The sequence below is a fragment of the Thalassophryne amazonica genome, chromosome 7 (genome assembly GCF_902500255.1).
Source record: "Thalassophryne amazonica chromosome 7, fThaAma1.1, whole genome shotgun sequence".
Taxonomy (NCBI): Eukaryota; Metazoa; Chordata; class Actinopteri; order Batrachoidiformes; family Batrachoididae; genus Thalassophryne; species Thalassophryne amazonica.
In genome coordinates, this window is record NC_047109.1 from 34,758,716 (window position 1) to 34,775,372 (window position 16,657).

General features: G+C 42.0%; 1 protein-coding gene across 3 annotated transcripts in view; it reads left to right on the forward strand.

The window, feature by feature from the left end:
- The window catches only part of megf8 (multiple EGF-like-domains 8), a 122,690-nt gene that overhangs the window by 47,643 nt on the left and 58,390 nt on the right, over nt 1-16,657 (forward strand). For all 3 annotated transcript variants that reach the window (XM_034173997.1, XM_034173998.1, XM_034173999.1), the window contains exons 27-31: nt 2,328-2,584; nt 2,869-2,979; nt 5,290-5,408; nt 5,527-5,758; nt 5,862-6,033. In XM_034173997.1, coding sequence (XP_034029888.1) covers nt 2,328-2,584; nt 2,869-2,979; nt 5,290-5,408; nt 5,527-5,758; nt 5,862-6,033 — 891 coding nt within the window. The remainder of the gene's footprint in view (nt 1-2,327; nt 2,585-2,868; nt 2,980-5,289; nt 5,409-5,526; nt 5,759-5,861; nt 6,034-16,657) is intronic.

Below are 16,657 nucleotides of genomic sequence, written 5' to 3' on the forward strand. Positions count from 1 at the left end.
ACATTGCTAATTTCATTTTGGACTAACGTCCCATTCCAGCAGGGGGCAGTAGATCATCTTTATATTAAAAGCATGAGTGCATGCATGCATGGGTGATTTTATTTAGAAGTTCAATGTAAGTCAAAGTAAGTCCCTTTGGCTGCTCCCTTGTTTGCACTCGGGGTCACCACAGCAAATCCAAGGTGGATCTGCATGTTGAATTGGCACAAGTTTTACGCTGGATGCCCTTCCTTTCGCAACTCCACATTACATGGAGAAATGTGGCAGGTTGTGGGATTTGAACCCGGAACCTTCTGAACTGAAACCAAGCGCATTAACCACTTGGCCACCACCCCTCCTAGAATTTCAATGTAAATATGTAATATAATTGTAAATACATTAATAGAAATACATGGACGACACACGGAAGGGAAAACTGTTGTGTGGGCCGCTGAAGAGGAGGTACTGCTGGCCCACCACCACCAGAGGGCGCCCTGCCTGGAGTGCGGGCTCCAGGCACCAGAGGGCGCTGCCGCCTTACGAGAGCAGTCAGGGTGACAGCTGTCACCCATTACTGGACACAGCTGACTCCACTCAGCACGGAGGTATATCATCAGGACGGCGTCTCCACCTCAGTGCCGAGATATCGCCTTGAGTTTAAGGTAATCACCTCAGCAGCATATTCTGTGTTTTTGACAATATTTGATAACCCTTTCAGGACAGCGGACTACTGAAGGCCAAGTGTTTGGATAAGTACTCACCTTTCCTGCTTAAGTGTGACAAGAGGTGGAGGCGGCTTTGCCCCTCTCCGTCTACTGGGTGCGGTCGCATCCCTACCTGTGTGTTTGTGCTCTTCTCCGCCAGCAGTACCGGATCCGACGAGCGAAGGCAGTGGCCACCTGGGAATTCGGAACTTGGCGGTTCCAGTACTTCTGGGTTTCGGTGGCAGAGGAGATCTGGGTGGTTCCGGTTTGACTAGGACGGGCGTCTCCTACCTTCGAGCCTGCCCACACGACACCAGCAGATTTCGGCTTACGCCTCCAAATTGTGAATTGTTGTATTAGTTGTGTTCTTCTCACAACAGTAAAACTTATTATTTACTTTTCTCCATTGTCCGTTCATTGCGCCCCCTGTTGTGGGTCCGTGCACCTACACTTTCACAACAGAAAACACTTATTTCCATTGTGGTCCATTTAAAAATCAAATGATAAAATAGAAGTAATAATAATGATAATACAGGTGAGCCCTGTTATCTTGTGCGAGGTGGGGTCCACAAAATCGGACCGCGAGTTATCCGAAACCGGGAGTTAATTAAGTTGACTTAAAAAATTTAAATCAGCTTACCTTGCCATCTTATATAGTTTCGACCATTTGAAGCAGGATTCCTTCCTGGATGGTGATGTTTTCTTTATAGAGAGTGGGTTTGGGATCTTTTTTTCCCTCCTCCGGCTGCTGCAGGTCAGCAATGAGGGGTTTGTGGGTTTGTCAGTGCGGAAGTTGCAGGTGCATGTATCAGTTCTGGCCCATCTGAACCAGCATTCAGGATCTAAAGAGTCGTATCCAAAAACTTTGAATCATCAGGAAGTGGAGTTGCATCAGGAAGGGCATCCAGTTTAAAACTTGTGCCAAATCTTGATGCAGGTGTGTAGTGGATCTACTGGTGGCACCTCTGTACAAACGGGGCCACAAACAGCTGTTTATTCATCTAAAATCTCTGGTCATATCAGTCTACTAATTCATTCATGCATTCACTTTCCGAAGTGACTTGTGTCAGTTAAGGGTCCCGGGGGAGCTGGAACATATCCCAGCAGTCATTTTTTGTAAGGGGTGGGGACGGGGTTCATCTTTAACAGCTGCCAGTCTATCACAGGTCTGACACAACAAAAAAAGTCAAACTCTCACTCATGCCTGCAGTCAAAGTAGAGTCACCAAGTCACCTAACATGCATGTCTGTATTTCTGTGTCACGAAAGCACTGCTATCCCCAAGACACACTCCAAAATATGGACAGCCTCAGGTCACTGAATTATGTCTTGTCACTGCTGAGTCCAGTCAGCAGTATGAATTCCTGGAGGAGGAGAAACACATTTCCATTTTGAAGAATATTTTAGTCATGCTGTCCTGTGATTGTCACAAACTCACAAAGCTTATGAGACAAGAGGATAATGACTATTCAGTACATAGCCTCTGCTTAAAATGTTTATGTATTACATTAAATGCCAAAAATACTAAATATTTGAGACAAACGAAAGACACAACTAAAACATATTGACATGTCTATCAAATTGGTCACCTCCTGTTTGTTTTTCTGTGGAAAATCTGATGCCAAATATATTCTCTCGTCTTCAGGTGTGATCTCAGTCTATTTTGAGGCCAATGTATCTTCAAACAGACCTCAAGGCTTCAATGCTTCTTTCTGGGTGCGACGGTGTCATCACAACTCCAATAAAGGTGAAGAAGGGTCAGGGTCACCTGTATGCCTGGGTGGTGCCCAGTGCCACGGCGGACTGTGTCAGTGCCCTCGGGGGTACGGGGGGCCCCACTGTGACCGGCCTTTGTGTCCTCAAGACTGTGGAGTCACAGAAGGAAGAGGATCTTGTAATATAGTAAGATTGATGACACTTTATTTTGAGCTGTGGTTTTGTTCCCATTGGAATTATTTGTTATGAACAGGATTTTGGAGAATAAAATATGAAGTTGATTATTCTTAATTAATTAATAACATCTAAATTATTTAAGAATTTTAAAGTTCAGCGTACTACATTTTCTACATTTAATGTAGGAGATGATGATATTCAGCCTTGTTGTTGGTCATGTTTCCACCCTGAATAATTAGCAGTGATAAAAATGATTCTTTATGGAGTTTTAATATACATTTTGTCTCTGTCAGTCTCTGGGAGTGTGTATTTGTTCAGATGCCTGGGCTGGCTCTGATTGTTCAATCCCTGTGGATTCTAACAACCTGGTCTGGGAGACACTGATGGATACACAACTGACATCGGTAGGAGCTGAACACAGCAACACAAATAGTGTGCAGTACTATTCAAACATAAAAAGGCATATTTTTAGCATTTTTGCCTTTATGAATACCCAAAACTCCCTGTCTTGTAATACTAAAATTAGACAGTGGTCATACTAGGCAAAATCAGCTTTGATCTATGCGTTTGATGTTGAATAGCATGGAAGTCCCACAGTTATTTGACTGTGGATTGTACAAACCCCCCTGCTACAAGCAACATGTATGTCTGAAGCTCACTGTGACCTGTTCTGTGGATGTTCATGTTTGGACTCCTGGTCATGATGTACAGGAGGAGAAAACCTCTGCTTATACAAAGTAGGGGGTGGATGAGGAGCAACAGTAGACACTCAGGTTGAAGACTTGAAAGTTTTTGTTATTTTGTTTGTTTGTTTTTTTTGCGGGGTGGGGGTCTCACCCTTTAAAATTAGTTCATGTGATTCTGCTTAAAAAATAATACAGATGTGAGAATAGACCTCCCTGACAGCTGTAACTTGACAAGTGCGTCAAGAATTTGTGATGCCATGATTTCAACAATTAATAGATAAAAAGAAATTCATCCAATATTACACGTGCATATATAGATTTTATTTGCTGAATTAATTGTTGAAATCCTGGCATTGCAAATTTCTGTAGTGACTGACTAGAGGACACATCTCTGCTGATGGTCATTTGTCCTGTTTATTCTTTATCTGTTCTGCACTTTCTGTTGACGTGCAGCTGGAGGCGCTGTTCTTCTCTTTCTATCTTTTGCACTGTCTGAAGTACAGCTGGGGAGCTGTCTTCACAGTGTACAAATAACATGGAGTCACTGTCATAACGCGTTCACACTGCACGACACGTGACACCATCGCCTGGTGTGTCGCTCTGCTTTCGCTGTGAAAATTCGCCCCAATGCGTCATCAAATAGGAGAGGCTTCCATTCCGTTCGCCGGTTCCGGTTGTCAGTCAAGTCAACACCTCGGACCTTTATCACACGGAGCAAGTTGCTGTCCTTTATTTGTTGTGGAAAGCTGACAAACATCGCCAGCAGCCCCGTCCCTGGGTTAACAACATCCTCATGAGACGTTCCCAATTCGACAAGTTTCATTATTTGCTGCAGGAGCTGCAACTGGATGATGGCCGCTTTCAGCAGTGCTTCCACCTCTCCAGGACCCAGTTTGAGGACCTCCTGTCTCGTTCGCACGCGCATGTGAACAAAGAAAAAAAAAAACTGGCTGCCGCTGCAGTTCCTCACTCTCCTCTCCAACTCTGTCATAATTGTATTATAAACCAGTCACCATTTGTTTTATTATACATCTGTGTATTTAATAAAATTATCTCACAGACGATTCGTTTGCGCACGCACGTGGAAAAAAAAAACTGTTGCTGCTGCAGTGCTGCTGCTCGTTCTCCCCTCAAACTCTGTCATAATTGTGTTATAAACCAGTCACCATTTGTTTTATTATACATCTGTGTAGTTAATAAATAAAATAATCTTCACAGACGATTCGTTCGGGCGCACACGTGAAAAAAAAAAACGGCTGCTGTGCTGCTGCTCGCTCTCTCCTCAAACGCTGTCGTTATTGTGAAATAAAGGACAAAAGAGACATAAGTCCTGCTCACAGGCTGGCTGCCAGAGACAGGACATGTCCACATCAAGTATAAACTCCAGACATCTCCACATCACTACATATCCAGTCCCTGATTGGTCATCGCGACGCAACAAGATGAAAAAGTTCAGATTTTTCAACTTGGGGAGGAGGGTAACATGGCGCGATATCATGCCACAAATGCACCAATCACTTCATTCACATTCATTGCATCGCATTGCGTGGCTTGAACTTTTGTGGCACCACAACACGTCCTTCCATAGGGATTACATGGCACCCTGTCGCTGCTGTTGCTCGCGTGTCGTCCGGTGTAAAAGTGGCATCAGACATCGTACAGACATGAATGGAAAAATGTCCTGCATCAGGATCTAGCTCGGAACATGTTCATCTCTTCCTTGACCCAGGACCTTCCTTGTCAGCAGACTGCATTGAAATTTGCTGATTTTGAGAGATCTTTTTAGCAGACGACCAAAAATTACCTCCTTAATGGGGAGAAGCAAAATTGTGTATCAGTGCAGATTGTGAATTCTACACACTCATTCATTCATTTTCTATACCCGCTTACTCCACTCAAGGGTCACAGGGGGGTGGAGCCTATCCCACCAGTCATAGGGAGGGAGGCGGACCCACATTCATATGAATGTTTTATTTTTTACCTTCTGTGATCTTAAGTATGACTGTAAATTTAATTGTTGTTCCCCAGAACCAGGCCCACAGGTTCCTCCACAGGATGGGCCACTCTTTGGTGTCTGGACCAGAGGGAAACCTCTGGATGTACGGAGGACTCTCACTGTCAGAGGGCATTCTCGGAAATGTCTACAGGTCCGGCAGAGTCATTTAGTTCACAACATTATTAAAGTCTCATTTTGAGTATTTTGAAAAGGTCCCTTTGATAATGTGTATCCACATGTAGTATGTGTGTTTTCTCTGTTTGTTTTAGATATTCAGTGTTGGAGCGGCGGTGGACACAAATGTTGACAAGTTCTGCTGAAGAGGGCTCTACACCAAGCCCTCGATATCATCATGCCTCTGCACTGCTGACTGAGTATGGCTCTGGAAGTCACGGAGCAAACCACAACTTCATGCTGGTGGTGGGTGGTGTCACCCAAAATGGTGTTACCATGGATACGTGGAGCCTCAATCTTAGTAGTTTAGTCTGGAGCGAACACAAGGTCAGGAACAGATTATTTATGTCACTTAAAAATATTCAAAGAACAGTGTGTAAAAAATTAAACCTGATTTTTTTTTTTTTTTTTATTCCCCCACACCTGACAGAGCTCAGTGCTGCCCCCGGTGGCAGGTCACACTCTGACTGTATGTCGAGACTCGGCTGTATTGTTGATTGGTGGTTATTCCCCAGAGAATGGCTTCAATCATCATCTACTGGAGTTCAACCCTCATTCTGGAAACTGGACCATTGCCCCCCACACTGGCACACCCCCGACTGGTCCATGACTCTCCTTTTAATGAGTTGTTTTATGAATGTGTTTGTTTTAGAGGTGTGGGGAAAAATTGATTTAAGTCAGAATCACAAGTCTTATCCTTAACAATTCAAAATCTATTCAAACATTCAGAAATCAATTTTTAAAATGCAAGTCGCTGCTTCTGTTCCTCTGTCTCTTGCTTTCTGCAGGAGGCTGAGTCAGCCTGCTCTGTGTGTGAGCATAGACTGTGTAAGGGGCACTTAGAATGGACAACATACAACAGGGAACTAGCCTGCGTCACTCCATCAGAAAGTTTGGATAGTTACCAATTTTTTTTTCCAAATTAGGAACCTAAAAGCCAAAGCGTACTGATCCACATTTGTGTTAAATCACTGTCCTTTTAAGAGATCAGACCGCACTGCATCCAAGTTTAGGGACTTGATGCTACCCATTTATTGCAAATTTGACGTTTTATACGAATTGGTGTGAGTGTTCAGCTTTTTAATTTGTACATAGTGAGGCTTTCTAACATGTCATAATTTGCACAAACATCAAACAAACTTAAAATCGATGAAATATTGAAGGCTATTTGCCGTGACATGTCACGTGACTAGTAGTCCATGGGCCAAGCAGGTTTTCAGTACCACTTATAGTCCATTGGCTGAGGGGGATCCCGTGGCCATAAAATGTCCCCTAAATTTTTCTTCATATCTTTAAACTAGACCATTAGACATATCAAAAACGGCTGGTTAGACTTTTGCTACCCTGACAGCAAGTGAGAAAATTACGTAGCCACACCCACTTTCGGCTTCTGTAGGTGTATTATTCAGTGGTAAGGAAAACATAAATTGCAATATCTCGAGATTACATAAGTCTTGTAACAGCTATTTGTGATATGATAGACGAAATGGTCATCACTGTCTCTGAGGGACTTCAAACATTTGGCAACGTGATTCATTGGAATATCTGCAGCTTCTCGGATGCGTTTTCTCCCCATTTCACCACTGCTTGTGGCAACTCCTGTTTTCTTCTGGCAAATAATGCACTTGTCGGCTGCGACTTTGTTGACCTTGGCTGGTAGCAACTTCACCCCACTTGTTCCTGCCTCCATCTTTCATTGAATTCATGCAGGTTCCTGCAAGAAAGAGAAGGATACCTCAGCTAACTAGTAAGAACGTGGCCAGTCATGCATGTGCATATACAGAGGAGGGGGCGCAGACACGTACCCTTCTATTCTGATAGAAATAATGAATTTTCATGCTGATTTGCATAATTAATATGCACAATTATAAGAGGACTCAAATACAAGCATTTTGAGGTATATATGGTTGCTATGTGGCTTGTAAGTCTCGAGATACTGCAATTTATGTTTCCCTTACCACTGAATAATACAACTACAGAAGCCGAAAGTGGGCGTGGCTGATCACGTAATTTTCTCGCTTGCTGCCGGGGTAGCAAAAGTCTAACCAGCCGTTTTTGATATGTCTGATGGTCTAGTTTAAAGATATGAAGAAAACTTTAGGGGACATTTTATCAATCAATCAATCAATTTTTTTATATAGCGCCAAATCACAACAAACAGTTGCCCCAAGGCGCCTCATATTGTAAGGCAAGGCCATACAATAATCATGTAAAACCCCAACGGTCAAAACGACCCCCTGTGAGCAAGCACTTGGCTACAGTGGGAAGGAAAAACTCCCTTTTAACAGGAAGAAACCTCCAGCAGAACCAGGCTCAGGGAGGGGCAGTCCTCTGCTGGGACTGGTTGGGGCTGAGGGAGAGAACCAGGAAAAAGACATGCTGTGGAGGGGAGCAGAGATCGATCACTAATGATTAAATGCAGAGTGGTGCATACAGAGCAAAAAGAGAAAGAAACAGTGCATCACGGGAACCCCCCAGCAGTCTACGTCTACAGCAGCATAACTAAGGGATGGTTCAGGGTCACCTGATCCAGCCCTAACTATAAGCTTTAGCAAAAAGGAAAGTTTTAAGCCTAATCTTAAAAGTAGAGAGGGTGTCTGTCTCCCTGATCTGAATTGGGAGCTGGTTCCACAGGAGAGGAGCCTGAAAGCTGAAGGCTCTGCCTCCCATTCTACTCTTACAAACCCTAGGAACTACAAGTAAGCCTGCAGTCTGAGAGCGAAGCGCTCTATTGGGGTGATATGGTACTACAAGGTCCCTAAGATAAGATGGGACCTGATTATTCAAAACCTTATAAGTAAGAAGAAGAATTTTAAATTCTATTCTAGAATTAACAGGAAGCCAATGAAGAGAGGCCAATATGGGTGAGATATGCTCTCTCCTTCTAGTCCCCGTCAGTACTCTAGCTGCAGCATTTTGAATTAACTGAAGGCTTTTTAGGGAACTTTTAGGACAACCTGATAATAATGAATTACAATAGTCCAGCCTAGAGGAAATAAATGCATGAATTAGTTTTTCAGCATCACTCTGAGACAAGACCTTTCTGATTTTAGAGATATTGCGTAAATGCAAAAAAAGCAGTCCTACATATTTGTTTAATATGCGCTTTGAATGACATATCCTGATCAAAAATGACTCCAAGATTTCTCACAGTATTACTAGAGGTCAGGGTAATGCCATCCAGAGTAAGGATCTGGTTAGACACCATGTTTCTAAGATTTGTGGGGCCAAGTACAATAACTTCAGTTTTATCTGAGTTTAAAAGCAGGAAATTAGAGGTCATCCATGTCTTTATGTCTGTAAGACAATCCTGCAGTTTAGCTAATTGGTGTGTGTCCTCTGGCTTCATGGATAGATAAAGCTGGGTATCATCTGCGTAACAATGAGAATTTAAGCAATACCGTCTAATAATACTGCCTAAGGGAAGCATGTATAAAGTGAATAAAATTGGTCCTAGCACAGAACCTTGTGGAACTCCATAATTAACTTTAGTCTGTGAAGAAGATTCCCCATTTACATGAACAAATTGTAATCTATTAGACAAATATGATTCAAACCACCGCAGCGCAGTGCCTTTAATACCTATGGCATGCTCTAATCTCTGTAATAAAATTTTATGGTCAACAGTATCAAAAGCAGCACTGAGGTCTAACAGAACAAGCACAGAGATGAGTCCACTGTCCGAGGCCATAAGAAGATCATTTGTAACCTTCACTAATGCTGTTTCTGTACTATGATGAATTCTAAAACCTGACTGAAACTCTTCAAATAGACCATTCCTCTGCAGATGATCAATTAGCTGTTTTGCAACTACCCTTTCAAGAATTTTTGAGAGAAAAGGAAGGTTGGAGATTGGCCTATAATTAGCTAAGATAGCTGGGTCAAGTGATGGCTTTTTAAGTAATGGTTTAATTACTGCCACCTTAAAAGCCTGTGGTACATAGCCAACTAACAAAGATAGATTGATCATATTTAAGATCGAAGCATTAAATAATGGTAGGGCTTCCTTGAGCAGCCTGGTAGGAATGGGGTCTAATAAACATGTTGATGGTTTGGATGAAGTAACTAATGAAAATAACTCAGACAGAACAATCGGAGAGAAAGAGTCTAACCAAATACCGGCATCACTGAAAGCAGCCAAAGATAACGATACGTCTTTGGGATGGTTATGAGTAATTTTTTCGCTAATAGTTAAAATTTTGTTAGCAAAGAAAGTCATGAAGTCATTACTAGTTAAAGTTAATGGAATACTCAGCTCAATAGAGCTCTGACTCTTTGTCAGCCTGGCTACAGTGCTGAAAAGAAACCTGGGGTTGTTCTTATTTTCTTCAATTAGTGATGAGTAGAAAGATGTCCTAGCTTTACGGAGGGCTTTTTTATAGAGCAACAGACTCTTTTTCCAGGCTAAGTGAAGATCTTCTAAATTAGTGAGACGCCATTTCCTCTCCAACTTACGGGTTATCTGCTTTAAGCTACGAGTTTGTAAGTTATACCATGGAGTCAGGCACTTCTGATTTAAAGCTCTCTTTTTTAGAGGAGCTACAGCATCCAAAGTTGTCTTCAATGAGGATGTAAAACTATTGACGAGATACTCTATCTCACTTACAGAGTTTAGGTAGCTACTCTGCACTGTGTTGGTATATGGCATTAGAGAACATAAAGAAGGAATCATATCCTTAAACCTAGTTACAGCGCTTTCTGAAAGACTTCTAGTGTAATGAAACTTATTCCCCACTGCTGGGTAGTCCATCAGAGTAAATGTAAATGTTATTAAGAAATGATCAGACAGAAGGGAGTTTTCAGGGAATACTGTTAAGTCTTCTATTTCCATACCATAAGTCAGAACAAGATCTAAGATATGATTAAAGTGGTGGGTGGACTCATTTACTTTTTGAGCAAAGCCAATAGAGTCTAATAATAGATTAAATGCAGTGTTGAGGCTGTCATTCTCAGCATCTGTGTGGATGTTAAAATCGCCCACTATAATTATCTTATCTGAGCTAAGCACTAAGTCAGACAAAAGGTCTGAAAATTCACAGAGAAACTCACAGTAACGACCAGGTGGACGATAGATAATAACAAATAAAACTGGTTTTTGGGACTTCCAATTTGGATGGACAAGACTAAGAGTCAAGCTTTCAAATGAATTAAAGCTCTGTCTGTGTTTTTGATTAATTAATAAGCTGGAATGGAAGATTGCTGCTAATCCTCCGCCCCGGCCCGTGCTACGAGCATTCTGACAGTTAGTGTGACTCGGGGGTGTTGACTCATTTAAACTAACATATTCATCCTGCTGTAACCAGGTTTCTGTAAGGCAGAATAAATCAATATGTTGATCAATTATTATATCATTTACCAACAGGGACTTAGAAGAGAGAGACCTAATGTTTAATAGACCACATTTAACTGTTTTAGTCTGTGGTGCAGTTGAAGGTGCTATATTATTTTTTCTTTTTGAATTTTTATGCTTAAATAGATTTTTGCTGGTTATTGGTAGTCTGGGAGCAGGCACCGTCTCTACGGGGATGGGGTAATGAGGGGATGGCAGGGGGAGAGAAGCTGCAGAGAGGTGTGTAAGACTACAACTCTGCTTCCTGGTCCCAACCCTGGATAGTCACGGTTTGGAGGATTTAAGAAAATTGGCCAGATTTCTAGAAATGAGAGCTGCTCCATCCAAAGTGGGATGGATGCCGTCTCTCCTAACAAGACCAGGTTTTCCCCAGAAGCTTTGCCAATTATCTATGAAGCCCACCTCACGGGATCCCCCTCAGCCAGTGGATTATTAGGGGGACTAAACGACACAAAGAATCCTGCATCAGTGTACCATGGCCTACACAAAAATGTATGCTAGCCATCCCAGCATGGTAGTTATAGCTAGGTAGGGTTCATTGGGAGGAGGCCCTGGGGAAGACCCAGGACACGCTGGAGGGACTACATCTCTCGGCTGGCTTGAGAATGCCTTGGGGTTCCCCCGGAGGAGCTGGGGGAGGTGTGTGTGGATCAGGAGGTCTGGGCGGCTTTGCTCGAGCTGCTGCCCCCGCGACCCGACTCCGGATAAAGCGGAAGAAAATGGATGGATGGATGGATGATGGATGGGTTCAATGAAGAATTACACAGGGGTCAAAATTTAAAAATGCCTTAATCATATTGAAAACTATACCACATTATTTGTCTAAGCATAAAGATTCCAAAAAGGTATAGTTTGGATTATCTATGACTAAATGTTATGGAGTTGCGGAGTAAAAACAGCATGAATGGTAACAAAGGCCAATTTCAGGTTGTACAGAGGTCAGAAGTTAAAGTTGCTTCAGTCTTGGTAAAAACTGGTGCAAATTATTGGTTGAGTTAATAGGGTTTTAAAAAGGAATAGTTTGCACCACGTGTCATGCTTGGTTATCATGTTACAGGGTAACATATGTCACATATCATAGAATCCAGTGGACATCAACATTGTTTGAACTTTTACTTTGGAGACCAAACGTTCAACACAGTCAAAACTATTCCATTTATTGATCCTATTAGTTCAACCAATAATTCACAGCACTTTTTTTTTTACCAAAGTAGAGGGAATAGAACAGAGAATAGAGAGACTATTGTCATTGTAATAAACAACAAAACTTCATTGGTGACAACCAGTCAGTGGCAGCAAAGATTAAATATAAACAATAAAATAAATAAAATATAAGTGCAATAAGGTGCAAGAGACAACAATAGACATGTTATTTACAGCGTAAACTAAGATGCAAAAATTGCACTGCCCATGGCTGTTTGGAGAAAAAGCTGTTCCTCAATCTGCTAGTCTGGGTTTTTATCAGTGGTGGGCACAGATAACCAAAAAATTAACTTCGATAACAGATAATCAGATAACTGAAAAGTTATCTTTGATAAAGATAAAACAATAAACCACCCAAAAATGTATCGGAAGGTACAGATAACCGATAACAGATAAATGCCAATATTACCTCTGACACATCTACACCTACTAATAAAACAAATTTAATATAATGTACTTATAATAATATTAAAAATAACAACAGACCCAAACAATAAGACCACACTTTTCTTTCAACATTCAGCCCCTGCTGGAAGCTCTTGCTAACTACAGCGCTCCCAGCACAGAGGCACCCCGAGAGCAGTCATAAAGGCAGCTCTTTATCTATTACGACGTTCCGGTCAGGCGCAGGTCTTGAAAAATAGTCATGCTGAGTTATGGTTTTGATTTATAAATAACATTAATACCGATAGAATAACTCCATTAATGTCAATGATGTCGTTTGTACAAAGTTAAAATATAACATATATCGTTTAATGTTGAATAATGCACTAATTCTGAGGTTTTGTAACAAACAGACAGATTGCAAAGGATTCTGGGTAAAAGTGCTCAAAAAGAGTCAATTCAAACCCCTCCGTTTGGAGGGGTAGGAGGAGCTTACTGCTGTCTCTGAAAAAACAAACATGGCGCCGAATGAAGCAGATTTCGTTATAAATTAAGCTGTTTAGAAAGTTATAACTTGCCAAAAAACTTTACAGGCAGTTGTCTATGACAGCAACGTGTATGCTGCTGGATGCATGTTGTGTATGTTGTCGTTCTGAAGAATATCGTAACATCGCTCGTGCTGCGTTATAATGCATATACACACGAATGATAGGATAAGACACTTTTGTATCTCACAGTGGAGAAAATCATGATAAAGTGTAAGCACATTAATTTGTATGTTCATAAATCTTTGGATAATATTAATCCCTGCTGTTGGATTTCAAGGTCTATAACGTGTGTATTTTGTAAACAAACAGGGAGCCCTGAACACACTCAGCTAATAAGCTTTCAGGCAGAAAATGAGAAGGGCGAATACTGCCATGGCAGTAGAGGCCTTGAAAACAAAATTCCAGATACAGTAATCCATGTCTGCTACATTTAAAATGCGTGGAATTTAACAAATGCAAATAAAACCAACATCTATAAATGCAGAGAATATATTCCAGAGTTTTAGGCACTAGAGTTTAATGCTGTTGTCCGTGAGCCTGAACAGTGTCTCTGAAATGCATTTGTCCTCCTGTCGTGAATGTGAGATTACATCATCCTACCCATAATGCGCTGCTGGGCTCAGCATGTGCTCACAAAACCTTAAAAATTAGCACATTACTTTAAAACTAAAACATATATCTGATATTTTCACTTAATAAAACTTAATAAAACAGTAATTTTAAATAATTTGTCCAAAATTAGTTTTAAATTATTTGCCTCTGAATGACTTAGGTGATATCGCCAGCATATTGGTATGGTGTTAAAAGAAATGGGTTTTTTTTCTTTTGGGGCTGTTTCTCTTTTGTCTGCAGAAGTTTGAGATGCTTTTTATACAAGCAGTTCTCTTCTGTTTGCAAAGGTTATAGATGTGTGTCTGTTACAAAACTTTTAACAGGTGGGTGCTAAATTAATTTTAAAAATGCTTATCGCTGTTCAGCTTTGTTTATTTTGTTTATTGGTTTAAAAGTTATCGGACAAAGATTAATCGGAAGATAATTGGTCCGATAATGGTTTTTAAAGTTATCTAAAAAGATAATCCGATAAAGAAAATGTTATCTTCGATAATTATCGGTTATCGGATTATCGGAAGTGTGCCCACCACTGGTTTTTATGTTGCAGAATCGCTTCCCTGATGGGAGCAGGGTGTCCGGGATGTGTTTGGTCAGTGGAGATTCTGGTTGCTCTCCTCTGCAGGCGTCCAGCATACACAGCATCCAGGACAGGAAGCTCAGCTCCAACAGTCCTCTGGGCTGTCCTCACAGCCCGAGCCAAGTCTTTTCTGTTCTCTGCTGTGCAGCTGGCATACCATACAGCCATGCCCTGACAGAGGATGCTCTCCACAGTGCTCCTGTAGAAGTTCACCAGGTGCTGAGGGGATAGACCAGCCTGCTTCAACTTCCTGAGGAAGAAGAGCCTTTGCTGTGCCTTCTTCATCAGGTGTTAACTGACCGAGAGAGGTCCTTGGTGATGTGGAGTCCCAGGAATTTGATGTTATCCACCACCTCCACTGTCTCACCGTTTATGCGAAGTGGTCGGGGGGATGGTCTTCCTGGTCCACCTGAAATCCACAGTGATGTCCTTGGTTTTGGTTGTGTTCAGAAGCAGATTATTCTCTGAACACCACTGGATCAGATGTATCTCCTCCCTGTAGTGAGCCTCCTCATTGTCACTAATGAGTCCAACTACAGTGGTGTCATCAGCAAACTTCACCATAGTGTTAGAAGAGTGGATGGTGGTGAAGTCCTGAGTAAAGAGGGTGAACAGGGCTGGGCTGAGCACACAGCCCTTTGGCACCCAGTGTTCAGCATGATGGTGGTGGATGTATGTCTTCCTATCCTGATGTTCTGTGGCCTACAGGTAAGAAAGTCCATAATCCATGTGGAGAGTAAAGTGGTAAGTCCAAGATCCTGGAGTTTGTGAACCAGTTTATAGGGGATTATTGTATTGAAAGCAGAGCTGAAGTCTATGAAGAACATCTGGGCATATGTATTTGGTTGTTGAAGGTTGGTCAGGGCTGAGTGGAGTGCAATAGAGACTGCATCCTCTGCAGATCTGTTCCTCTGATAGGTAAACTGGTATCTATCCAGATCTGCAGGGATGATGTCTCTGATGTGGGACAGGATGATCCTCTCAAAGCACTTCATGACTACCGAGGTCAGGGTGACAAGGTGGTAGTGATTAAGGCAGGTCACGGATGTCTTCTTTGGTACAGGGATGATAGTGGTGGATTGAAGGCAAGTGGGGACAGCAGCTTGTTGCAACGACAGCTTAAAGATGTTGGTGAACACTCCCGTTAGCTGATAAGCACATGACTGCAGAGTGGGGCCTGACACCCCGTGAGTTCCTGCCACTTTAGAGGTCTTGATGTGCCTCAGAGCAGATCTCACCTGGTGTTGCTGCAGGACAAGTGCTGGTTCTTCACTTGATGAGGTGGTTTGAGGATCTGCTCTGATATTCTGCATGTTAAAGCGTGCAAAGAAATGGTTTAGGGTGTTAGGCAGTGTGCTGTCAGGGCTGATCTGTGAGCTGCTGCCCTTATAGTCTGTAATGGCTTTGATGGCAGACCACATGCTGTGGGGGTTGTTGTGGGCAGTGTCCTTCGAGGCGCTACCTGTTTGGCCTCTCTTATGCCCCTTTTTAGATCCCTCCGGGCGTGGCTGTAGGCCTGCATGTCACCTGACCTGAAGGCAGTGTCTCGAACCTTGAGGAGTGTCTGAACATGACTGTCCATCCACGGTTTGTGGTTCGGGAACACCTTCATGGTTTTGGTGGTCAGCACTGCCTCAGTGCAAAAGTGGACGTAGGCCAGGATAGCTGAGGTGTATTCCTCCAGATCTGCTCCCTCTGCAAACACCTCCCAGCGTGTGTCCTCAAAACAGTCCTGCAGAAGAGAAGTGGCTTCACCCCCCCAAACCTGGACAAAATTGAAGCAACTTTAACTTTTGACCCATGTACAAACTGAAATTGTCCTTTCTCACCATTCTTGCTGTTTTTACCCCATAACTCCATAACATTCAGTCATAGTTGTTCCAAACTATACCTTTTTGGAACCTTTATGTTCAGGCAAATAATGTGGTATAGGTTTCAACATAATTGGAGCATTTTTAAATTTTGACCTCTGTGTAACCCTTCATTGACCCCTGCCTGGCTATAGCTACCAGCCTGGGATGCTATCATACATTTTTGGGTAGGCCATGGTGCACTGAGGGAGGATTCTGAGTGTTGTTTAGTCCCCTTAAGTGGTACCGATTAGATCAAAACTGGTGACCGGCTCATAGTAATAGAGAAAGAAAAAAAAGACACAACAAAATACATTGCAGAGTAAATTTATCCAATGCAAATGACAAGAGCTCTAATCAATTTTAAAATAATTTAATGAAGAAAAAAAGTGTTTAATTACACTCTGTCTCATGGTGTTAAAGTATCTGTTGCAGCTATCTGCTGGTCATAGATTAAAACTGCTGTGTGTATGTTTTTGAACATGGCAGCAAATATCCATCCAATAGTAATGTTTTTTTAAACACTTTGTTGTTTATGACTAATATGTTACATCAAATCACATGAAATACAACGTAAAATAATGAAATTTGCATTGTATTTAACTTGAAATTAAATTCGCTCAAGTTGTGGCTCTTACAATAGATTAACCCCTTAAAGCCCTAGAGCCAATACCAAAATCACATACTCATACATTATGATTT